At 46.5% G+C, this 25,958-nt stretch overlaps 1 protein-coding gene across 1 annotated transcript in view; it reads right to left on the minus strand.

Annotated features, from left to right (window-relative positions):
- LOC126942333 (nidogen-1) overlaps nucleotides 1–21,168 on the minus strand; it is an 87,636-nt gene extending 66,468 nt beyond the window's left edge. The window contains exons 1-2 of the mRNA XM_050769810.1: nucleotides 20,873–21,168; nucleotides 253–552 (exon numbers count right to left, since the gene is read on the minus strand). Coding sequence (XP_050625767.1) covers nucleotides 253–552; nucleotides 20,873–21,097 — 525 coding nt within the window. The 5' untranslated portion in view covers nucleotides 21,098–21,168. The remainder of the gene's footprint in view (nucleotides 1–252; nucleotides 553–20,872) is intronic.
- Between the last annotated feature and the right edge of the window lie 4,790 nt (nucleotides 21,169–25,958).

Raw genomic sequence — 25,958 nt, forward strand, 5'->3', positions numbered from 1 at the left:
TTGCCACGTAGCTGTCTTACCAGGAGCTGGCTTTCTTTATGTCTACTTGTCATTGAAACATAGTTATACAACCTTGCAGATAAGCTTTTGGAGGTTTAGGACCTGCAGGAACCAGCCTACTAGATTTCGCTTTGGATTTCCTGTCTTTATCAGTGGTGTATAATGTATGTCCAAGCAGCACAAACCGTGAAACCAAAGTGTATGGAGCCAGTGTGTCTGCTCACCTGCATTTGGACCTGGAGGAGTGCTTACCTTGCCTTCCTGCTCCGGCTCCCTGCTGGGCCCTTGGTAGGGGGCCACGGATTCCCAAGTGACAACCACTGCGCTACTAGGTTGGAAAGAGATCTCTGGGAACCCTCTGTGGACGCACTCTGCTGCCCGCTGAGTGATGGAGGGGGATAAGTCTTCTCGATAATAAACCTTCCCCAGGCCATCCGTCGTGTCCAAGTCTGCCAGGAAAGGGCCGATTGCACCGAATGTTGGTGGGAAGAGCCCAGGATGGGATTCTTTGGCCGGGGGTTCACTCGTAGCAATGATGCCATTTGTGGTGACCTGTAGAAAACCAAGTGTGGTTAAAAGGAATATGCAGAAATGGGTCCTTTCTCAGTAAGACTGAGTGCCCACTCCCAGAATACTGTCACCAGTACCCATGCTATGTAAAATACAACAGAATCTGAGAGAGATACGAGCCTGAACTGCAGATCCCAGCATTCTTTTCTAGGCAAAACAGGCTGTGTGAAAAGAGAACAAGAGTCATTATTCAAATCCCAGTGAATTTACTCAAAAAAGGGAGTAATCACTCCCTACCAGGACTGCTAATTGGTGTGCGTACAAAAATGGTTGGGAGCCTGGGCATCAAAGTGAGATCCCATCTCTACACAAAAATACCAAAAATTAGCCAGGCTTGGTAGCACGGGCCTGCAGTCCCAGCTAACTGGGAGGCTGAGCTGGGAGGATTGCTTAAGCCCTGGGCAATCAAGGCTGCAGTGAGCCATGATCACGCCACTGCATGCCAGCCTGGGTGACAGAGTGAACCCTTGTCTCAAAAAAAAAAAAAAAAAAAAAAGAAAGAAAAAAATGGTTAAGGTCCAGCCCCCACCTTTTAAGAAACCCACAATCCAGAAGGATAAGAGAAAGGACTGACACAAAGAGATGACAACACAATATAGTGTCAAGAAGCAAATCTGTATGGGGCATTATGGTATCACTAATTATTTTGAATACTTTAATGTGTCAGGATAATAGCTAATATTTACTGAATACTCACCATGTTCCAGGCATTTTACTAATATCTAATGCTCAGAAGAACTTAAGACTAGGTACTACTGGCCGGGCGTGGTGGCTTACGCCTGTAATCCCAGCACTTTGGGAGGCCGAGGTGGGCAGATCACGAGGTCGGGAGTTTAAGACCAGCCTGGCCAACATGGTGAAACACCATCTCTACTAAAAATTCAAAAATTAGCCGGGTGTGTGGTGGCAGGCACCTGTAATCCCAGCTACTCGGTAGGCTGAGGCAGGAGAATCACTTGAACCCAGAAGGCAGAGGTTGCAATGAGCCGAGACCGTGCCACTGCATTCCAGCTTGGGCAACAGAGCAAGACTCCGTCTCAGGAAAAAAAAAAACAAAAAAACAAAGACTAAGAACTACTAATATCCATATTTTTCTGATGGGGAAAATTAGGCAAATTCATCAATGTGTCCAAAGTTACCAAGTAACAAGTGGCAACACTGGGATTTGAACCCACGGAGTCTGACTGCAAAATTGGTCCTTTTCCAAAACTGGTCCTTTTAATTACTTCATGAACTGCCTCCTTGAAATCAGTTATAACTGCCTATTAAAAGATATCAGTGGCCGGGTGTGGTGGCTCATACCTGTAATCTCAGCACTTTGGGAGGCCGAGGCGGGTGGATTACCTGAGGTCAGGAGTTTGAGACCAGCCTGACCAACATGGTGAAACCCCATCTCTAATAAAAATACAAAATTAGCTAGGCATGGTGGCACATGCCTGTAATCCCAGGTACTCGGGAGACTGAGGTAGGAGAATCACTTGAGCCTGGGAGGTGGGGGTTGCAGTGAGCCGAGATAGCGCCATTGCACTCCAGCCTGGGCAACGAGAGAAATTCCGTTTCAAAAAAAAAAAAAAAAAAGATATCAGTGTTCATACTCAGCTAAAACCCATTCTCCTTGGGAAAATGGGAAAAGGGCCCCTGAGATATTATGGCAAACCGCCCCTTGGTGTGGGGGCACTCAGGCTCACCAACGAGGTCTAACACCCCTCACTTTCTTGTTAGTACACAATCCACTGATGACATGGAAGACCAAGCCAGTGATAATTTTCCTTAGATAATCTGTGAACTGAAAGAAAAAACCCCCTAGCTGGGCGCTGTGGCTCACGCCTGTAATCCCAACACTTTGGGAAGTGGAGATGGGTGGATCACCTGAGGGCAGGAGTTCGAGACCAGCCTGGCCAACATGGCAAAACCCTGTCTCTATTAAAAATACAAAAAAAAAATTGGCCAGGCATGGTGGCAAGCGCCTGCAGTCCCAGTTACTTGGGAGACTGAGGCAGGAGAATCGCTTGAGCCCAGGAGGCGGAGGCTGCAGTGAGCCGAGATCGCACTGATGCATTCCAGCCTGGGCAACAGAGCAAGACTGTCTCAAAAAAAAAAAAAAGGAAAGAAAGAAGGAAAAAAAGAAGGAAGGAAGGAAGGAGGGAAGGAGGGAAAGGAAGGAAGGAAAGAAGGAAGGAAGGAGGGAAGGAAGGAAGGAAGGAAGGAAGGAAGGAAGGAAGGAAGGAAGGAAGGGAAGGGAGGGAGGGAGGGAGGGAGGGAGGGAAAAGAGAAAGAAAAAGATTCCCTAATCAAAAGGGAGAGATTTTGCAAACTGTACTTTATTTTACACTTTAAGAGCTACAGATTGGAAAAACACGAGTCCAGAATAGCAACCCTCAGTTGTTAGAAGGCCAGTGGATTTTCCAGGCCACTTGTTTCCCTCCCCCTCCCCCTCCCCCTCCCTTTCCTCCTCCTCCTCCCAGAGTCTTATCCCTCAGTCTCTTCACACCTCATTACTAGAGGAGAGGGCAGGGGCAGAAAAAGAGAGAGGAACTAAAGAGCAAACTCTCAATATGCCAAAAACTTGTTATTAATAAAAAGGTTCAATGTACAGAACCGATTGGCTCCCAGGTGAGGATTGGAACCAAAGCTCTGAGAGTGAAATGCAGACTTAACAAAACCTTCTCTTTTAACCACGTTATGGGTTATTAACTCTTTGGGTGACATATTTTCCATCATCACCAGGCACCAGCAAAGCTTTTCTAGAAGATACTGGCAGGCTACGGAGAAGGGAGTCAGACAAGGGGCTTCTCCCAGCTGGTCCCTCTGTCTCCCTTCCAGGGACCCAAACATCTCCTAGCACAAGCATCCCAGGGAGCTGCCGTGTGGGAGCGTGGGAAACGGCTCACTCTCTTGAGCCGCCAGAAGTTGGCAGTGAGCAGCTGCTGGTGGGAAGTGATCACCGGGAGGCCACATCCAGACAATTTAGTTTTACAAAGCTGTTTTCCAGTGAAATTTAAATCAGTCCAGGCCGGGCGTAGTGGCTCATGCCTGTAATCCAAGCACTTTGGGAGGCCGAGGTGGGCAGATCGCGAGGTCAGGAGATGGAGACTGTCCTGGCTAACACGGTGAAACCCCATCTCTACTAAAAATATAAAAAATTAGCCGGACGAGGTGGCGGGCGCTTGTAGTCCCGGCTACTCGGGAGGCTGAGGCGGGAAAATGGCGTGAACCCGGGAGGTGGAGCTTGCAGTGAGCCGAGATCACGCCACTGCACTCCAGCCTGGGTGACAGAGCGAAGCTCCGTCTCAAAAAAAAAAAGAAAGAAAGAAAGAAATTTAAATCAGTCCAATAATTTTGAAAACACTCTCAGTGTCTTCTAGGCATGGGAATATTTCTGTTTTCACAAGGAGTGTTTTAAGAGTCAGGTTTTTAGACAAATGTCTTGCAGCACTGCAAATGCTTTGGACAACGGTCATGTAACCCTCATTAGTATTTGCATTGGAAAATTATTTTTCAGCTGGTTTTACTGAACATTCAGCTCAATCGTCTGTGATAATGAAGAAAGATGACTTCAAAGATAAATATAACATGCAGAATGTCCAGAAGTTTCACTGAATTCTTAGCTTTAACCTTCTACCCTGTAAACTTCTTTTTCCTGGAAGTAACAGTTAATAGCAAAGTTGATGAACAATATTCCCGTCTACTTGGGTGCAAGTCTCATTTTGCAAAGTCTGTCAAATGCGTGATGCTCCTATCAGCCTTGTTCCTTTTCTCCATCTTTTGAAAGTAACATTGGGCAACTCAACAGCAGAAGGGCAGGGAGCAAAAAGGGAAGGGACACAGGCACTCAGGCGGAAGGAGGCACAGACTCGAGCACAATCCCCAAGGGGACTGGGCTGGGGAGTCCTCAGGCCCGTGCGGCCACTGATGCCCAGGCCATCACCAACATTCGCTCAGTTGGTGAAGCCAGGGAACCTGGAAGTGGGTCCTGGTTCCTTCCGCTTTCTCACCACTCACGCTGCATGTCCTATCTCCAACTACAGCAGGTCCTCAAATAACTTCATTGCATTCAACCTTGTTTTGTTATAACATTGATGAGAAAAAAAAAAAAAAAATCTATTCCCGGCTGGAGCCACCATCTGTGTGTCCGTGTTCTCCCCATGTCTGCGTAGGTTTTCTCTGGGTACTCTGGCTTCCTTCCCCATCCCAAAGCTTTGCCAAAGCTGGGTGAACTGGCGCGTCTAAACTGTCCGATGGTGAATGAGTGTGGGTGTGTGGGAGCCCTCTTGCGATAGGACAGCATCCTGTCCAGGGTGGCTCCTGCCTGGCACACTGAGCTGCTGGGATGGGCTCTGGCCACCCTCCACTCTGAACTGGAATAAGCAGCTGGAAAATGAATGAATGAATACAAATTATCACAGAATGAAAATGCATCAAGTACGAATAATCACCCAAATGCACACCAATAAATTATGCTGTACAAAAGCACTCAGCAAGCTGTCGGATTTGTGATTGTTTGTTTTTGAACTTCATGGATCAGAAGTGCTGACAATGTTGCTTTGCAAACATTTCTTCCTTGTCTGATCCCACTACCACCATGACCTCCATTATTCACTGATTCATCAAAAATTGGGTAAATAATATCTTGGTTGTTTTTATTCATCTTAAATGTATGTATAGCTCACATTTATTTATTTCAATGTTTAATACTAGAAGTGTTTTGGGCTTTATGGGAATTTTGGTGATGTGTTCCTGACCAGAAATAAGCCATAGGAACTTAAATGTTGTTTCTGTCAATTACCCTACAGTCAAATCGGTTTAGTTATGCATTTTTAGCTTAAAGCCACAGTATCCAAGAACCTATCCACAATGGTAAGTGAGAAGTTACTGTATATGGCACTTTCTCCATCTCAGCTACCACCAGCACGCCCCCGCCCAACCCCACCACCTCCTTAGTCACATGACTGGCCCTTCTTATCCTTATTCCTCAGCTGAAATAGTGCCTTCTCAGAGCTTCCTGGCATCCCCTCCAGTGGAAGCTCCTTCCACTCACTCCTTTCTCCCTTCCCTCACACCCCCAGCCCCTGATATGTCTTCTTCCTGCCTATTGGTAGGTTCCGGCTGTTCTCCCCACTATGTGGTCATTTCTTCAGGGTCAGGCACTCTATTTGTCTTGGTCACCACGGTAGTTCCAGAGCTTACACATGGTCTGATATATACGAGTCTCCCCACTTCTTGACTTCCTCCAACATAGGGGACAGGTAGGTTCAAAGCAGGATAAGACCTGTGTACCCAGGTTATTTTAGAAATAAGGCCTGAGGGTGAGCTCAGTTGTAGGTGATATGAAGGGTCAGAGAACTATGCATTACTGCCGTTCTTGCCACTGGAGTAAAATGCCAATTACTAAAATAAAAAGTGCACAACTTGAATTCAGTCATGTCTCCAGATCTAAACGCCAGTTTACAGGAAATATAGGAGACAGAAGAACATGCTAATGGACACAATGGGATACAATCAGCAAAATCCAGAATATAAAGCACTAAAATGGAGAAATACCTAGTTTCTTGAAAAATAAATTTTAAAGAAAAAAAAAAGAGCTGGGGATTGGGGGAGGACCTGTAGATTTTAAAAGTTCTAAGAGATAGCTAGGCAAGGTGACTTGCTCCTATAATCCCAGTATTTTGGGAGGTGAAGGCGGGCAGATCACCTGTGGTCAGGAGTTGGAGAGCAGCCTGGCCAACATGGTGAAACCCCGTCTCTACTAAAAATACAAAAATTAGCTGGGCATGGTAGCAGGTGCCTGTAATCCCAGCTACTTAGGAAGCTGAGGCAGGAGAATCACTTGAACCTGGGAGGCGGAGGTTGCAGTGAGCCAAGACCATGTCATTGCACTCCAGTCTGGGCTACAAGAGCAAAACCTCATCTCAAAACAAAAGTCCTAAGAGACACATCTACCAAATGCAATATGTAGGCTTTGTCTGGGCCCTGATTTAAACCAATCAACTGAAAAGCAAAATAAAACATTTCATGAAACCATTTGCACAATATTAGACAATATTTGCACCATTAGACAATATTAAGGAATTATTATCATTTCTTAAAGTATGATCATGATTTTACTATTTTGTTTTTTTAAAGAATCTTCTTTTTTTGAGACAATCTCACTCTGTCACCCAGGCTGGAGTGCAGTGGTGCAGTCTCGGCTCACTGCAACCTCCACCTCCTAGGTTCAAGCGATTCTTCTGCCTCAGCCTCCCAAGTAGCTGGGATTACAGGTGTGTGTCACCACACCTGGCTAATTTGTCTATTTTTAGTGGAGACAGTGTTTCACCATGTTGGCCAGGCTAGTCTGGAACTCCTGAGCTCAAGCGATCCACCCACCTTGGCCTCCCAAAGTGCTGGGATTATAGGTATGAGCCACTGGGCTCGGCCTAAAGAGTCTTTTCTTTTGAGGTACATTCTGAAACATTTACAAAAAGATAAAATATTTGGAATTTGCTTAAAAATAATTCAGTTTGGGATGGGGAGGGAACATTAGGAATAAGTGAGGACATCAATGAAAGAAGATTAGTCTCAAATTGCTACTTGTCAGAGCTGGTAATGAATACAGGGGAGTTCGTTATATTTTTTAGTATATTTGAAATTTTTCATAATAAAAGTTTATTTTTAAAAACCATATAACAGGCCTGGTGCGGTGGCTAACCACACCTGTAATTCTAGCTACTGGGAAGGCTGAGGCATGAGAATCACTTGAATCCAGGGGGTGGAGGTTGCAATGAGTCAAGATCACGCCACTGCACTCCAGCCTGGGTAACAGAGTGAGACTCCATCTCAAAAAACAAAAATAGAGTAAAAAATAAAAAATAAAAAAAAACATATAACAAACCTGATTGATCTGAAATTCAGCAAAGAAGGGCAAATGGTTCTAATAGATAAGCCAAGACTAACATTCTCTGTCAGTGGGGCCTGTGGCTCATTGTCCTTGTTTTTGTTTGGTTTTGTTTTTCCAGGTTTATTGAAGTATAACTGACAAACAAACGTGTATAAGTTTAGGGTGTACAACGTGATTTGATACAGGTATATGTTGTGAAATGAATACCACAATCAAGTTGGCTAGCAAAGCTATCACAGATAGCCGTGATAGATCAACAGGACAGAACTGAGAGCCTAGAGGTGAACCCACATATTTACAGTCAACTAGCATTTGACAAGGTCACCAGGAACACACAATGAGAAAAGGCAGTCTCTCCAATAAACAGTGCTGGGAAAATTGGATATCCTCCTGCAAAAGAATGAAAATGGACCCCTATTTTATAGCACTCACAGAAATTAACCCACAGTGGATTGGAGAATTAAATGTAAGACCTGAAACTATAAAACTCCTGGAAGAAAACATTAAGGAAAAAGCCCCTTGATATTGATCTTGACAATAACATTTTGGACATGACACCAAAAGCACAAGCAACAAAGCTAAAATGAAGAAGCGGGACCCCTTCACTGTCCTTTTTGTGTCAGTGAAGATCCACTTTATTATTTTATTTGTACTGATGCATCATATTTGTACATATTTATGGGGTGCATGTGGAGTATATATTGTGATACATGCATACAATGTGTAATGATCAAATCAGGATAATTAGGAAATTAACCACCCCAAACATTTATCATTTCTTTGCATTGGGAACATTTCAAAGCTTCCTTTCTAGCCATTTTGAAATATACAATATTTGTTAACTGTAGTCACTCTACTATGCTATCAAACACTAGAACTTACTCCTTCTATTGAACTGGATGTTTGTACCCATTAACCAACCTCTTTTCATCCCCTACCCTACCCTTCCCAGCATCTGGTAACCATCATTCCACTCTCTACCTCCATCCCTCATGATCTTTGAATTTCTTCCTTCCCCAGACTTTCCTAGCACTGCCACTCCCCTCCCAGGGACACAGGAGTGTTAGTTGCACTGGGCACATTAGACCACATTAATGAGCAGAAGATGGTGCTGGTGAAAGCAGATTTTGTCATTAAAACTAATCAAAAGTTACAGAGCCTGAGGGACCCCATACAGTGCCCTGAGTCCAGAAAAAAGAAATTATGAAACCTAAGTATTACACAGCAGTCACCAGTATTACTTTCTGTTCACTACATTTGTACTAGTTTAAAAAGTACACCAGGCCGGGCACAGTGGCTCATGCTTATAATCCCAGCACTTTGGGAGGCCAAGGCAGGTGGATCACCTGAGGTCAGGAGTTTGAGACCAGCCTGACCAATATAGTGAAATCTCATCTCTACTAAAAATACAAAAATTAGCCAGGCGTGGTGGTGGGCACCTGTAATCTCAGCTACTCTGGAGGCTGAGGCAGGAGAATCGCTTGAACCTGGGAGGCAGAGGTTGCAGTGAGCTGAGATTGCACCACTGCACTCCAGCCTGGGTGACAGAGAAAGACTCTGTCTCAAAAAAGTACATGGATTATGAGACCACGATTTAGTTTTTATGAATGTTGGTGAGTAAAAGGCTAGAGGAGAAATGTGCCAGAAAAAAAATTTTAGATTGCTTTTGATTCTCCAAACTCTCCATGGTGTCTCTCCTAGTTAACACTACATGCTTTTGGATCTACGATTCCCTCCTTCTTGAAAACCTCCTCAGCTGAGTGTGGTGGCTCACGCTTGTAATCCCAGCACTTTGGGAGGCTGAGGTGGGCGGATCACCTGAGGTCAGGAGTTTGAGCCCAGCCTGACCAACATGGTGAAACCCTGTCTCTACTAAAAATACAAAAATTAGCCATGCGTGATCATGCACACCAGTAATCCCAGCTACTCGGGAGGTGCAATGAGCTGAAATCTCGCCACTGCACTCCAGCCTGGGCAACAGAGTAAGACAAAAGGAAAGAAAGAAAGGAAAGAAGGAAAGAAAGGGGAGGGGAGGGGAGGGGAGGGGAGGGGAGGGAAGGGGAGGGGAGAGAAGGGAAGGGAAGGGAAGGGAAGGGAAGGGAAGGGAAGGGAAGGGAAGGGAAGGGAAGGGAAGGGAAAAGCCTTCTTGATAATCCTCAGCTCATGTGCTTGGCAAAGTCTCATTTTCCCTTGTGAAGGCTTTCTGACCTCCAAACCAGGGTTTATCACATGTTTCTTTCTGTCTGCCTCTCTCTCTAAGTTTGCACTTGGCATCTTAGACCCCTGACTCCCAATGGCAGCAGCACATTCCTTGCTATATTGATCATATTGCAAAACCCTCATGGGGTGAATGCATTTCTGAGAAAGCCCGTCTGAGTCACTGAGAGTGCTGCTGATAATAATAATGTAATACTATCATCTTAAGGTAACTTAAGGTAACCAAATATTGCCGAGGTGAGGCTCTTTGTGAATTTGCATTAAGGAGTAAAAACTTCTTTACTGAAAAACAGCTATTTCCAGCATGTTGAGCAATGTAAATATTTCCCTGAAATACTGCTTACAATATCAGTTCACACTGGGAAAAAGTTCCTTTAGCAAAGTTAAACTTCAGCTCACTATGCGGCTAGTAAAACTAATGCCCCTTTACAGAACCATGTCTTCCCACTCACCCCAAAAAACACAGAAAACAATACGACTTTTCATCCAGCTGCCCTAGGGCAGAGCATGTCAATTAGATCACAAAAAACCCAGGGTGAAAATGCCAAGCACCACATGGGTAACAGCTGGAACCACTTATGTACAATTGTTTCAACCCAACTGACAAGAAGGGGATGGACAGAGCACCTAACTTATAATGGGAGGGCGTTTGCCATCTTAGAAAGCATTTCCTGTCTCATTTCTTCTTTCACGTGAACTTTCAGACAGTAAGAATCACTGCAGAAAGTCTATATGCAGATGCTCAAAAAATTTATAATTTATGTTAGATTTCTTATGTCCAAATACACCCTGAAAAAGTGAAACAACAGCCATTTTGGGGGGGCTTAAATGAGCCTAGTAACAGTCCCCAGGGCAGAAAGCGGCCTGCAATAGTTTGGGGGGAGCCCTCTCCAAAACGTGTGTTTAGAGAATACTTGAGGTAGAAACAAATAAGAAAAAAACACCGTCCTTTTACAAATGCAAATCGCTGTACTGAGAAGACAGTGAAACTTGCAAAAGCAAACTCCATGGGTGGGAGGCAACGGGAACTTAAAATAATTTAACATAAAGAGTGGAAACCAGCAAACATTGGCTGTCACCTAATGTTGAGGTCCTTTACTAAGGCTCTTTTTATCTTTTAAATATCATACAACAGGCATTTAGTACAATCATCCCTGTTTTCACATACTTGAAACAGACAAGGAAATGACAAGAGATTTTAATTTAGCTTTAATGTCACACAGCCAGCAAGTGATGGAACCAAGATCGGAACCCACATCTGCTGGAGTCCATAACCCATGTTCTTTCTGTTACACTTGGCTGCCTAGTTTAGACACACTGGGGGCAAAAGTCATGCAAGTTGCAATGTTTTTTGGGATGGCTTCAAAGTTAGTGACTGGGCAGCTACGAAAAGCTGGAAAACAAAATGAATCCAAAAAAACGTAAAACACAAAAAGGAAGTCCAGAAAATAGGCAAATCCGGGACACAATCAAAGTGGAGACTGATTAATTTCAGCCTAGAGCCCACAAGTGGACCTGGAGCCTAATCCATTTGCAAGGCACTTTACAGTTTACAAAGCATTTTTACTGTAGTTATCTCATTAAACCTAGTAAAGATTAATATCATTTTCACTCTTTGAGAAAAAGTGAGTTTCAGTTTATGTAACTTGCCTAAGATCAAACACTATAAGTGCCAGAACAAAATTCCAAGTATAAATTGCAAGTGATTCCCATTAACTCCACAGAAGAAATGACTCTGGCATGAAACAGAAATAGAAGCAAAAGGATTAGTAAATAAAGCTGAGGAACAATCTAAGGGTTACCAGAAAGGGGTCCCGATCCAGACCCTCAGAAAGGGTTCTTGGATCTTACACAAGAAAGAATTCAGGGCAAGTCCATAAAGTGAAAGCAAGTTTATTAAGAAAGTAAAGGAATAAAGAACAGCAGCTGGGTGCCATGGCTCACGCCAGTAATCCCAGCACTCTGGGAGGCCGAGGCGAGCAGATCACAAGGCCCAAGAGATCGAGACCATCCTGGCCAACATGGTGAAACCCCGTCTCTACTAAAAATACAAAAATTAGCTGGGCGAGGTGGCGGGTGCCTGTAGTCCCAGCTACTCAGGAGGCTGAGGTAGGAGAATGGTGTGAACCTGGGAGGTGGAGGTTGCAGAGAGCTGAGATCGTCCCCCTGCACTCCAGCCTGGGCGACAGAGTGAGACTCAGTCTCAAAAAAAAAAAAAGAATTGTTACGCCATAGACAGAGCGGCCCCACGGGCTGCTAGTAGCCCATTTTTATGGCTATTTCTTGATGATATGCTAAACAAGGGGTGGATTATTCATACCTCCCTTTTTAGACCATATAGGGTAGCTTCCTGATATTGCCACGGCATTTGTAAACTGTCATGACGATGGTGGGAGTGTAGCAGTGAGGACGACCAGAGGTCACTCTCATCGCTATCTTGGTTTTGATAGATTTTGGCGGGCTTCTTTACTGCAACCTGTCTTATCAGGAAGGTCTTCATGACCTGTATCTTGTGATGACCTCCTACCTCATCCTTTGACTTAGAATGCCTTAACCATCAGGGAATGCAGTCCAATAGGTCTCAGCCTCATTTTACCCAGCCCCTGTTCAAGATGGAGTTGCTCTTGTTCACATGCCTCTGACATAAGAGTAATAGAGATGAGTCAACATTTTCAGCTTAATCCAGTGAATGTCCAAGTGACTTTGGATCAGTTACCCCTCTCTTCTGCAGAAAATTACTACCTGAGATTACTTTCCAACATTTAAAAATGATTGGGGCTTGTCCGATGGTAGTGGGTTATCAGAACTCATTAGTATTAGTATCCTTAAAGTTGATATACAACCCCCCAGGCTAAATTTGACTGGGAAAAAAAAAATTGTTGGGTTCTTTAAATTTTAACTACTCGTGTGTCTATCAAAGAAGTAGCCCTTGAGGATGCCACACCAAGGGCCTTGGGGTGTGAGACCCCCAATCTCTGGGGAGACACATGTTTCTCCTTAACAACCTGAATATAGATATCAGAAGTTTACCTGTGGCAATTGGAGCCTAGTACTGTATTACACAAATTCCTTAACTTAAACATAAAAAATTACAGGAAAAGAGTTAAGTATTTATCTGTCCTTCCAGAAGGAACAGTATATCAGTGTTACCCAAAAGTCACGGTTGATGAGGAAAACCTCTTTACAGAATATGCCAGCTAATAAATGCAGAAAGAATGACAGAAACAAGCAACCAGCAAAATAAATAAAACAGCATCCTGCAACCTTTAATTTAATTACTGTTTCAGGCAAAGATCATCAATGGATGCTAAAACTATTAGGTGAAAGGTTGGTGGGCAAGGAAATAGATGATAAGGCCAAAGTGAGTGTCACCCCATAACTCAGTTGCTGCTCATGTGGGGAAAAATATAACTTGACAGGCATGATCTCACTGTAATCTCCTTAACACGAGGTATTAATCTTAGCATGGCAAGCCAAGCAATAATCAGACATCACTTGCCTGCTGTTACCCAATGTGAAAAATACAGCTTCATTTATGAAGGATTCTTCTCTCTCTCTCTCTCTTTTTTCTTTTCTTTTCTTTTTTTTTTTTTTTTTTTTTTTTTTTTTTGAGACAGAGTCTCAGTCTCACTCTGTCACCCAGGCTGGAGTGCAGTGGCATGATCTCAGCTCACTGCAACTTCTGCCTCCCAGGTTCAAGAGATTCTCCTGCTTCAGCCTCCTGAGTAGCTGAGGTTACAGGTGTGTGGCACCATACCTAGCTGATTTTTGTATTTTTAGTAGAGATGGGGTTCCACCCTGTTGACCAGGCTGGTCTCATTTATGAAGTATTTTTGTTGAAAGATGCCCTACTCAACCATTAAAAAAAAAAAACAACTTTTTTAAATGACCAAAGGATTTGAACAGGCATTTCTCCAAAGAAGATACACAAATGGCCAATGAGTGCATGAAAAGATTCTCGACATCATTAGCCATCAGAGAAATGCAAATCAGATTCACAACACAGCACTTCACACCCACTGGGATGGCTATAAATCAAAAAGTCAGAAATAAGAAATGTTGGTGAGGATGTCGAGAAATCAGAACCCTCATATATTTTTGGTGGGAATGTCAGATGGTGCTGTCACTTTGGAAAACACTTCGACGGTTCCTTAAAATATTAAACACAGAGTTACCATATGACCCAGGAATTCCAGTCCTAGGTATGTACCCAAGAGAAACGAAATCTACACATTTGCATGCATACCTCTTCTGGAAATGCAGTTTGTCTCAAAGATACCTTTTTACGGCCGATTTGTCTTAATCAGACTGAAACAAAGTCCTCACTTGCATTTGGTCAACAAGTCTCTGAAGTCTCCTTTAACCCACACCAGGTCTCCTCCTTCTTCCCCACCATGCCATTTATTTGTTGAAGAAAATGTTGAAGAAAATGATAATCTTTTAAAGTTAAATCGTGTCAGCCATCTACTTAGAAATCTCTAATGGCCGGGCACGGTGGCTCATGCCTGTAATTCCAACACTGGAAGGCTGAGGTGGGCGGATCACTTGAGGTCAGGAGTTCAAGACCAGCCTGACCAACATGCCCTGTCTCTACTAAAAATACAAAATTAGTCGGGCGTGGTGACACATGCTTGTAATCACAGCTACTCAGGAGGCTGAGGCAGGAGAATCTCTTCTTGAACCTGGGAGGCGGAGGTTGTGGTGAGCTGAGATCGTGCCATTGCACTCCAGCCTGGGCAATAAGAGCGAAACGCCATCTCAGAAAAAAAAAAAAAAAAGAAAGAAATGTCTAATGGCTCCTCATTGCTTCATAGAATAAAATTTTTAAAATCCTAACAGGCTTTCATTCATTCATTCATTCAACAGATCATAACAGAGCACTCACTATATTCCAACGGGCACGATCCTTAGTACCCAGCAGATGGTGGTGAACATGGTGGGCATGCACTCATGGGGCTCAGACTCTAACGGGGGAGACCGGCAACAAACAAATGAAATGTTAAAGAATCAGCCAGGCTGAGGTGGGAGGATCACTTGGGCCCAGAAGTTTGAGACCAGCCTGGGTAACATAGTGAGGCTCTATCTCAAAAACACAAAAAGCAAACAAACTAATGTTAGGTGATTAGACATGCTATGAGGGGAAGGAGACAGCGAGGGGGTGGATGGGGAAGGGCGCCCTGAAGAGGCTGCATGTGAGCAGAGGCCTGACCACAGGAGGGCGCAGCCCCAGGGAGCTGGGGGCGGGTGTCCCCGGCAGAAAGGAGAGGAGAGGTGCCCTGACCCGGATGGGATGAGCTGGCCATGGTCAAGGAAGAGAAAGAAGGCCAGGGTGGCTGCAGCCTGGCACATGAGGCGGACATGGGAAGCCATGTGGGCGGAGCGACCAGCGAGGCTGGGCCACTTGAGGCTTTGCGGACCATGCAGCGTGAGGAGTTTGGATTTCATTAAGCACAAAGGAAACCCTTAGAGGGCTTTAGGCTGGGAGTGGCAAGGTCTGAGTTACCAGGTGCTACGGGATCCACCCCTGTTGAGCTCTCCAAGTTCATCTGACGCCACTGCCTTGCGCTCCCATCCACTTTTCCATTCCTAGGACACACCAAGCTCCTGTTCCTTTCAAGGGACAGGGTCTCACATGTGGTCATGCTTCCTCCTCCTTCTCCTTGGAACCATCCTCCTGCCTCCTCGCCTTTCCTCATAGTGAAACTCCACTCACCCCCTGATCTCAGCTCTCCTGGGGGAGGCTCACCTATCTCTCCAATCAGTTCAGCTTTCACCCCAATATATCCCCGCCCTGAACTCATCACAATGTAGGCGTAATCATTGATTTAATGTCTGTCTTCATCACTAGACCTTACACTCTATGAGGGCAGTGGCAACACTGATGGTGTTTTCAATCTCTATCCCCAAAGCCTAGCACTGTTAGGCAAGAAGTTGAACATCTGTGGAATGAATATATGACAGATGTTAACACTGCACTGCAATTTACAAAAAATAATACCCAATGTCCTGAAAAAATTAATGTACTCAGTCAATCAAAAAAATATTAGAGGCCAGGCTCGGTGGCTCATGCCTGTAATCCCAGCACTTTGGGAGGCCAAGGCAGGCAGATCACCTGGGGTCAGAAGTTCGAGACCAGCCTGGCCAACTTGGCAAAACCCCATCCCTACTAAAAACACAAAAATTAGGGTGTGGTGGCAGACGCCTGTAGCCCCAGTTACTCAGGAGGCTGAGGCAGGAGAATCGCTTGAACCTGAGAGGCGGAGGTTGCTGTGAGCAGAGATTGCGCCACTGCACTCCAGCATGTGCGACAGAGTGAGACTCCATCTCAAATTAAAATAAAATAAAATAAAATAAAATATTAGAGATCCAAGACAAATTGGACTTTAGAGATGAGGGTATTGAGCACTTGGAATGCAGCTAGTGTGACTGAAAGACTGAAATTTTCATAGTATTTAATTGTAATAAAAACAAATTTAGATACCTACATAGGGCTAGTGGCTACCATATTAGCCAAAATGGGCTTGGAGGATGAAAGACCTGTGGAGCAGAACAAAATCATCTCAAATACCCCATCAAGGTCACCCTAGATCAGCCCACTGCCAGCTGGATTGCAGACATGTGAGCAATAAATGCTTATTATTACATGCCACAGGTTTTTGAGGTTGGTTTCTTTTTAATTTTTTTTCATAGAGACAGGGTCTCACTATGTCACCCAGGCTGGTCTGGAACTCCTGGGCTCAAGCAGTCCTCCCACCTTGGCCTCCCAAAGTCTGGGATTATAGGCGTGAGCCACTGTGCCCAGCCAAGATTGTTTGTTACACAGCAAAAGCTAACTGATGCATTCTATCTTTTGACCCCCACATGCCTGTCCAGACAGAAACCTCCTATTCCAATAGAACTACCTGCTTTCATCAGATGATACTCATCATTTTCCCAAACTTCTTCCCATCCTCATGCATTTCCTCCTGCAGTACATCTGGAATGGCCTCTCCATTTCCTGTCCACCTAGTGCAATTGGACCTGTCTTCGAAATCTTAAATGTCACCTCCTCTGTGAAGTCTTCTCTTACTACTCTTGCTCACAGCAATCCCTCACATCCATTGCTACATGTTTTAGGCTTAATGCTTGAAAGTACTATGAGTCAGACACAGACTTGGGTTACCATTCAAGCTTTGGCATTTGACTGGTCACATGCCCTTGGGTATATCACTAATTATTGATATTATTGTTGTTTCTTCATCTGAAGAAAGGGAGGAATGTTTTGAGGATTAAATCATATAAAACTAGCAAATCTCTCTAACATACAGAGGTATACCCAACCAATAACTGTTTTCTTTCTTAGTGGCTGTCTCTTACGCTTTCCTAATGCCTAGAATGGTGAAGACCATCCCTTCGTGCCTACACTTCCTATCAATTCACCTTCTTCCATCAATATGCAAAGAGTATCTGCACAGCTGTAGATAGGGGTGGACACTGCAGTGTGTCACCAGATCCCCCTTCAGCTCCTGGAAATGTAGCCCTCTACTGTCAGCTTTGAGGGTTACTTCCAGGGAGAAACCTGCCTTACCCCCGGGTGTATCTCCATCCAGGACAGCTCTTATCTAGTGATTCACTGACTCACTGATCCATGCAAGGGCACAGGGGCCCAGTCCCCTCAAGGCTTGAGACAACTCTGCAAGGCCATCCCAGCTCCAGAGCTCCCCCAGGGGCTGGCGGAGACCTTCGCTGGGACTGCCCTGCAGTTGGGCTTCTCCTCTGCTCAATCCTTCCTCATTTCCCGCCCTTCCACAGGTGTGGACCCAAGGAGCACCCTAATGAAATAATCTGCCTCCCAATCGCCAGCGTAGTCAAAGTCAGCTTCCTGGGAACCCAACCTACAGGACAGATAGAAGATGCAAAGAGACCTCTGGGATCCTTTCTCATGGAAGCGCAGATCAAACCCAAATAGACAGGAAAGTCTTTGACAGGAATTGTTTTGTAAGAATAGATTTTCTAGGCCGGGCGCGGTGGCTCACGCCTGTAATCCTAGCACTTTGGGAGGCCGAGGTGGGCGGATCATGAGGTCAGGCGATCGAGACCATCCTGGCTAACACGGTGAAACCCCATCTCTACTAAAAATACAAAAAAATTAGCTGGGCCTGGTGGCAGGTGCCTGTAGTCCCAGCTACTCGGGAGGCTGAGGCAGGAGAATGGCATGAACCTGGGAGGCGGAGCTTGCAGTGAGCTGAGATCGCGCCACTGCACTCCAGCCTGGGCGACAGGGCAAGACTCCGTCTCAAAAAAAAAATAGATTTTCTAGACCTTTAGAATGTAGTGCAGTTAGTCTGATGTCACAAGTAAAGGAAGAGAGCAGGTCTCAATTTAACAAAAGGGTTCTTAGGCGGGCCTGTAATCCTAGCACTTTGGGAGGCCAAGGCGGGTGGATCACCTGGGGTCAGGAGTTCAAGACCAACCTGGCTACAGATGATGAAACCCCATCCCTACTAAAAATACAAAAATTAGCCGGGTGTGGTGGCTAGCGTCTGTAATCCCAGCTACTCGGGAGACTGAGGCACAAGAATCGCTTGAACCCGGGAGGCAAAGTTCGCAGCGAGCCACGATCAAGCCACTGTACTCCATCCTGGGCGACAGAGTAAGACTGTGTCTCAAAAGAAAACAAAAAAAGAGGTTCTTATTCAGTGGGTCTCTACATGAGAAAAACCATAAACTGGCCGGGCACGGTGGCTCATGCCTATAATCCCAGTACTTTAGGAGGCCAAGGTGGGCAGATCACCTGAGGTCAGGAGTTAAAGACTTAGCCTGGCCAACATGGTGAAATCCCATCTCTACTAAACAATACAAAAATTAGCCAGGCATGGTGGTGAGTGCCGTAATCCCAGCTACTCAGGAGGCTGAGGCAGGACAATCTCTTGAAACCAGGAGGTGCGAGTTGCAGTGAGCCAAGATTGAGCCACTGCACTCCAGTCCGGGCAACAGAGCGAGACTCTGTCTCAAAAAAAAAAACAAAAACAAAAAACCAAAAACTGGTATTTAGCATTTCCCTTAATTATGAATGCAGGCAACAAAGCAGTCACTAATAGAAGTCACAGATCTTTTCGTATCATATCATAGTTGCTGCATGTGTCTTGGAATATTGCTATTGATCTTCAAAGTTCAGTCGTTACCTGAACTGCCCTTGGATCCACTGCTATACCTTGTTATTTAATGTTGTTAAAAGTAAGCATATAGGCCAGGAGTGGTGGCTCACGCCGTTATCCCAGCACTTGGGGAGGCCGAGGTGGGTGGATCACGAGGTCAGGAGTTCAAGACCAGCCTGGCCAACATGGTGAAACCCCATCTATATTGAAAATACAACAATTAGCCAGGCATGGTGGTGCGTACCTGTAGTCCCAGCTACTCAAGAGGCTGAGGCAAGAGAATCACTTGAACCTGGGAGGTGGAGGTTACAGTGAGCTGAGATCTCACACTGCACTCCAGCCTGGGCAACAGAGTGAGACTTCGTCTCAAAAACAAAAACAAAAAAAAAAAAAGGTAAGCATATATCGGGCCAGGAATGGTGGCTCACACCTGTAATCCCAGCACTTTGGGAGGCTGAGGCAGGCAGATCATCTGAGGTCAGGAGTTCAAGACTAGCCTGGCCCACATGGTGAAACCATGTCTCTACTTAAAATACAAAAATTAGCCAAGCGTGGTGGTAGGCACCTGTAATCCCAGCTACTCAGGAGGCTGAGGCAGGAGAATCACTTGAACCCAGGAGATGGAGGGTGCAGTGAGCTGAGACTGTGCCACTGAACTACTCCAGCCTGGGGGATAGAGAAAGATTCTGTCTCAAAAAAAAAAAAAAAAAAAAAAAAAAAAAAAATGCATATAAGCATATATAGTACATAAGAACATAAGATGTGTGTTTTTTAATATTTTGATCTGTATTTCAACGTAAGTGCCTTCCTTGGTCATCTTGTGGATTTGATTTTATGCATTTAAAACTTTATACTGCCCAGCGTGGTGGCATTCACCTGTGGTCCCAGCTACTCAGGAGACTGAGACCAGAGGACAGCTTGAGCCAAGGAGTTGGAGGCTGCAGTGACCCAAGATGGCGCCACTGCACCCAGCCTGGGCAACAGAGCAAGACCTCGTCTCTCTAAAAACTGAAATAAAAGCGTTATACTGAAAAGGGATCTACAGGCTTCATCAGTGTCCAAAGAGGCCAGGGCAGTCAACCAACAAGGGTGAGGGCTCTTTGTGGATCCAGACTTGAAGGGCTCATTCGTTTTAGGTAAAGCCTACAAGTTCCACGTGAGTGTTGTCTAAGGCGCAGTGTGCCCAGGCCAGACCGGGAGCACAGCCATTTCACGGGCAGGACAGGCTGCAGCCGCCGCGTTTGCAGTTCCAACCCCCTTCCCCCCCACCAACCCCCCGCACTTCTGGAATGCACACAAGCCTTATATGAAATCCACATGGTGCGCAGCGGAGGAAGGCAGCGGCACGAAAGGACTTCAACAAGTTGACAGCGCCCCCAGGCCCGGCCAGTCCCGGGGAGGCTCCAGGGAGCTGCAGGTCATCTGGCCCCGCTCCTCGTTTGGGGCCTCCGTGGTGACAATGCCTGGCCACAGGAAATTGGATCACTGGGAGCCCTGTGTTTCCCGCTCTGGACTCTGGACTCTGAAACGAGCCCAACTGGAAAGCAGCATCACTGCCAAGACACATCCGGAGTCCGCACACAAACACAGGAGGCTGCCGGCGAAACTCTCCCGCAGCCACAAGAGTCCCGGGGCCCGCGCGCAGGCTGCGACCCAGCTCAGGCTGTTGCCCTGCAGAGGCTCCGCGCGAGAACCTGGCTCTACCCGGGACCGGCCGGGTCCTAGCCCCGAAGGCACTGGACAACCGAGGGTCGTGGACTGACCTCCCTGCGGCGATGCAGCCCACAGCCGCCGGGGAGGAAGCTCCGCGGGGTACCGAGGTGCCGGGGTCACGGCCGGGGGCGCGCGGAGCCACCCAGACCCCCGCGACCGGCTCTTCGGATGACAGGGACCGGGTCGGGGAGACCTTCGTGGACCCTGCAGAGGCGGGAGACCCTGCGCCGTGCCCGGTGCCCTGGTGGCCAGTGGGTCCCGGTCCCCGCCTGCGACGCCCACGTCCGTCCGGCTCCACGGGCGCCCCCGGCCAGCCGCGCCCTGCAGCCCCTCGCCCGCCCTCCCGGGGCTCACTCACGTAGACTGAGTCGATGTCGGATCTGTCGTAGAAGCGGAGCGCCCCACTCAGCTCCAGGGCAGGGGAGACGAGGTCGTCCCCGTCCTCCAGCTCCAGGTCCCCCTGTCCGGGGCCGAAAGGGAAGAGCTCTTGGCGGCTCAGGCAGCCCCCTGGCCCCGCCAGCAGCAGCGGCAGCAGCAGCGCCCGCGTCCACGCAGCCCGGATCCGGCTGCTCGAGGCCAACATGTTCCCGAACTGCGGTCCCGCAAAACCCGGTCCCGCGGCCAGAGCAGAGGAAGGCGGGGATGTAACCGGACGCCCCTAGCAGCCCCCTCGCCTCCCGCCTCCCGGCGTTCCCACCCCGGGAAATAGGGGAGGGGAGGGGAGCGGAGGGGAAAGGGGAGGGCCCAGCCCCGTCCAGCGGGCGCGCCGCGGGGCAGCCCAATGGCCACGAGGGGGAGGGCGAGGGGCGAAGAGTAACCTCCCGCGGTGGGCGCCGGTGCCTGCGATTCTCGAAAGCAGCCCGGCTTCCACCGAACGGCGCCTCCGGGAGGGGGAGCAGAGCGCGGGACCCGCACCATGGTCCTCTGATTAGGGTTGGGTCGTAGAGAGCCCGCGACGTGGAAACGCTCCGGATTCGGGAACGGCGCCCACCCCATTGCCGCTCGGCTGCGTCCGGGTTCCAATTCGCTTGACCCTGGTAGGAAGACCGGGTGGGAGCTGGGAACGAGCCAAGGGACCGAGCCACCAGCACGTTCATGGGCTCATCCACCCATTCATTGAGCGATTTTTGAGTGCCTGATCCTGTGCCCCCTACTGTGGAGGTTCGCCAGGAAACGGGGTCCCCCCCTCCGAGGCAAAGTCACCAGTGTACAACACAAGCCAGTGTCAGGAGAGGGCCCCAAGTCATCAAGGACATTAGGGCTGGAAAAACTGGCAGGGAAAGCTGCAGGTGGGATGGCGGGAATCAACCCAGGTCCTCTGGAAGAAATGGGATGTCATCAAGAGGCAGAGAAGGGAGGGGGAGGACCGAGCCGGGTGGATTCAGGGCACCATCCCCCAGCAGAGGATCTGGGGAGGAACCGGTTGAAGTACAGCCTTGAATCACAACTCTAGGAATTTGAATTCGCTCTATCACTCGGAGAAGAAACTATTGAAAGTTCTTGACAAAGGGAGATAAGCGACTTAAGTGGTATCCTGAATAATCGGTTAGTCGTTAATTAGGCACTAGGGTGAAGGTAGAGACAGGTAAGTTATTGGAGGACCAAGTCTAAAACATTGAAATGAAAGAAGGAGCAAAACCTGATTATAAGATCGGCATTGCAGAGGAGAAGAAACGAAGTTAAAACTGAGTTCAAGGTTTTGCACTCAGAGGACTGGAAAATCAGCACTGCCTTTTGACGTCAGGGAAGAGGATCTGGGACAGCTGGAGCTGGATATGTTTGATGTCACACCTATTAACTTGGAGGGGTCAACAGGACATCCCTGTTTCCTGTCAGCTGCTAAAATTAACGACCTTGAACCTAGTTTATAATAATTCTTCAGAAAACAGCAAATTCTGTATAAAATTTAGGGGGCGTGAGTTCTGAACCAGCAGACAGGAAGAAAAAGCAAAGGAAACATGCCTTCTAAGCAAAACGCTTTTGATCTCATGAGATCTTGTCTTTTTCTTTTGAATTCATTAGCCATCAGAGATAACATTTATTACCCATCAGAGACAAGGTGTGTTCTACAAATATTCATTCATTTTGCACTCACAGTAACCCTAGGAAACAGTAACCCTAGGAAACAGACCTGCCTTGTTTTACAGAGAAGGGGCATAGAGGCCCAGAGAGGTTAAGTCATATTGCTAAGGTCACACAGCTGGGAGCTGGTAAGTGACCCTAGGTGTCCCAGCTGCAAGGACCCCACTTATAGCCACTGCATTAAGTGCCATCTGTTTACTACCTTTTACTCCTGTTGTTGAAGAGTTACAAATGCAGCCTGCAGTCTGTTGTCAAATACGGTGCTTTTCCTTCAGTTCCCGCCCAACAATACAGCACTGTGAGTCCCCAGTCTGCTCCCCAGAAGCCCTTCTGACTCTGCTCTATGCCATCTGTGGTTCTGACTGTTTCTGGGCTTCTGAGCCCCAGCACTGCCTGTTCCAGCGCTGCAAGAGCTCTGTGTGGAGATTCTTCTCTATGTTCACCCGCACGTGCCACCGGCCCCACAACTTCCCCATGCCCTGTGGTTGAGGGAAACCCTAAGCTCTGTCAGCCTTTTTTGGTCTGTGCCTCCAACACTCCTCCTTCGAAAACCCCCACCCCAGCCTCTGTCACACATCAGAGCTGTCTCTGAAGCTGTGGTCTGTGCCTGGAATGCTCTTACCCTTCTCACGAATTCTCTCCCTTTTTGGTACTCAGGCAGCTTCTGAAACTCCTATTGGTCCATCCGTGGGACTTTCCTCGGGGAATACAGGAGGAGAGCAGTTCTCTGCTTTGCTGGTTCAGCACAGCCTCCCGAGTCCAGCCTGGCTGAGGTCAGGGCTCCCCATTTACTAGCTGTATAAGCGTGGGCAGGTTTCTAAGCTTTAATATCCTTGTCGCTTGTATGGGATGTTCATAGTTAAAATCAAAGGATTGTCATGAGGATTAGATAAGGTGATTCATTAAATGCTCCTAGCTGGGCACAAAGTAAATATTCAGTTAATATCAAACCATCCTTATTACCTAAGGATGGTTCGCCAGGAAACGGGGTCCCACCCTCCGAGGCAAAGTCACCAGTGTACAACACAAGCCAGTGTCAGGTGAGGGCCCCAAGTCATCAAGGAATTTCTATACTAGAAATTCAAAATGCCAAGACCATTAAGGCACAATCCCTTCTTTGAGAAACTCACAATCTATTGGGGAGACAAACACAGCAATAACACAGTGCGATGCTTTAAGAAATACGCAAACCAACAAGAGATATCGCTTGTTGAATCCTGCTTCTGCTAGATGCTTCATGTAGCATTCAATTTAATACTAATAACTGCACAAGCTAGTAGCCCTATATGGGCAAAACAAGGTTTGCAGCGATGAGATAACTTGCCCAGTTTCACACAGGTAGTGAAAGACCTAGGATTTGAATCCCAGTTTGTCTGACACCAAAGCTATTATTCTTTCTGCCGCACAATCCTGCCCTTCTATGGAAGGAAAGGTTTCTCCCTTTATTTCCACCCACAAGATCTATTTGCTCCATTGTTTATACATAATGCCCATAATCTCTTTGTGCATGCTTGTGCTCCTTTATTTCATCAGTATCTCTTGGCCTGAGTAAGTCCAGTATATACGGTAAATTCTCTGTCATTTACTATTTATAGCCCTGCACTCGCCTCACATTGCCCAGTCCTTGTAGGACGTGATACTGATGCTGTGTCTCCTAGTAGGACAGTGTGTCCCTGTCACTCCTTTAGAATTTGTAGTTCCAAACACATTCGTCATAGAATACTTACTTTTAAATTGTGCTCTGGACATTTTCTAAGTGTATATAATAATTTGGTCTTTTTTTTTCTAGTTGTTTCTATGTTTTTCGGGGATAAAAGCTCTTTGGGGGCAAGGCCCATGTGCTTTATTTGTTCTCCTGATTTCACAGAGCCTAGCCCAATGCTGCATACACATGAATAAAATGTGCATGGTTCTTAACCGTTTAAGAACTCAGTGATATGTTGAAGAATCATCTGATATCTGCATTACCAACAGCACCCATAATTCTGTAATACACCAGTTTAAAAAAAAATGAAACCTTGCTCTTTTGAGACTTACACTCTTTTCTTGATGGCTGTCATCCTGATGAGGCAGAAACACAAAATTTGAGAAGCAGGTCTCAGGCTGTGTGTCTATAAGAAGCCACAGTAACTTTTACTTTTTTGTTTGTTTGATTTTTGAGATGGAGTCTCGCTCTGTCACCCAGGCTGGAGTGTAGTGGCGTGATCTTGGCTCACTGCAACCTCCACCTCCCAGTTGCAAGTGATTCTCCTGCCTCAGCCTCCTGAGTAGCTGGGATTACAGGCATGCCACCACACCTGACTAATTTTTATATTTTTAGTAGAGACGGGATTTCATCATTTTGGCCAGGCTGGTCTCGGACTCCTAACCTCAGGTGATCCTCCTGCCTCAGCCTCCCAAAGAGCTGGGATTACAGTTGTGAGCCATCACGCCCGGCCCCAAGGTAACTTTTCTCTCTGATGATTCAGACAAAAGTCCAGGCAGCTGAGTGGGAAAAGAGTTCAATTGGCTATTGCACTGAAGGAGGCATTTGTTCTAATCTCACTCTCCTGTGAGGATTGGAAACTGACCATGTATGGCCATGGAGCTTTCCTTTATTTTCCAGATACCATGTAGATGTAAATGTATTAGTGTTCCAATTCCAGGGAATTCACCTAATTCAGGAATATTTTAAACAACGCACACTCAATTGTGATCTCAGATAAAAATGACACCTTTGGCCGGGCACGGTGGCTCACACCTGTAATCCCAGCACTTTGGGAGGCTGAGGTGGGTAGATTACAAGGTCAGGAGATCAAGACCATCCTGGCTACCACAGTAAAACCCCATCTCTACTAAAAATACAAAAAATTAGCCGGGCGTGGTGGCAGGCACCTGTAGACCCAGCTACTCGGGAGGCTGAGGCAGGAGAATGGCGTGAACCTGGGAGGCAGAGCTTGCAGTGAACCGAGACTGTGCCGTTGCACTCCAGCCTGGGCGACAGAGCGAGACTCTGTCTCAAAAAAAAAAAAAAAAAAAGACACCCTGACAAAGGATGAGAATGAAGCAGGATTTGGTGCTCACTTTATTCTGTTTTCAAAGGAGATTCGGATAAAAAGTACTTTGGGAAAACACAATTATGTCCACCTATGTGTTTGGGAAGATGCCAAGCTTTTCAGGGTAAAGTTTAATTCCTATAGTTCTACATCCTGTTTTCCCATGAATGTTTTCCTGGTTCATTATCATCAGTCCTCCAGCATTCACTGCCGGGGTTTCACTTGCCTTTTGTTGTTATTTTAATTTTTAATCTTGATTTATGTAATTTTCAGCCTTACCTAAAAATTACAAAAATAATACAAAAAAAGTTCCATATACCCTTATAT

The sequence above is a fragment of the Macaca thibetana genome, chromosome 1 (assembly GCF_024542745.1).
Source record: "Macaca thibetana thibetana isolate TM-01 chromosome 1, ASM2454274v1, whole genome shotgun sequence".
NCBI lineage: Eukaryota > Metazoa > Chordata > Mammalia > Primates > Cercopithecidae > Macaca > Macaca thibetana.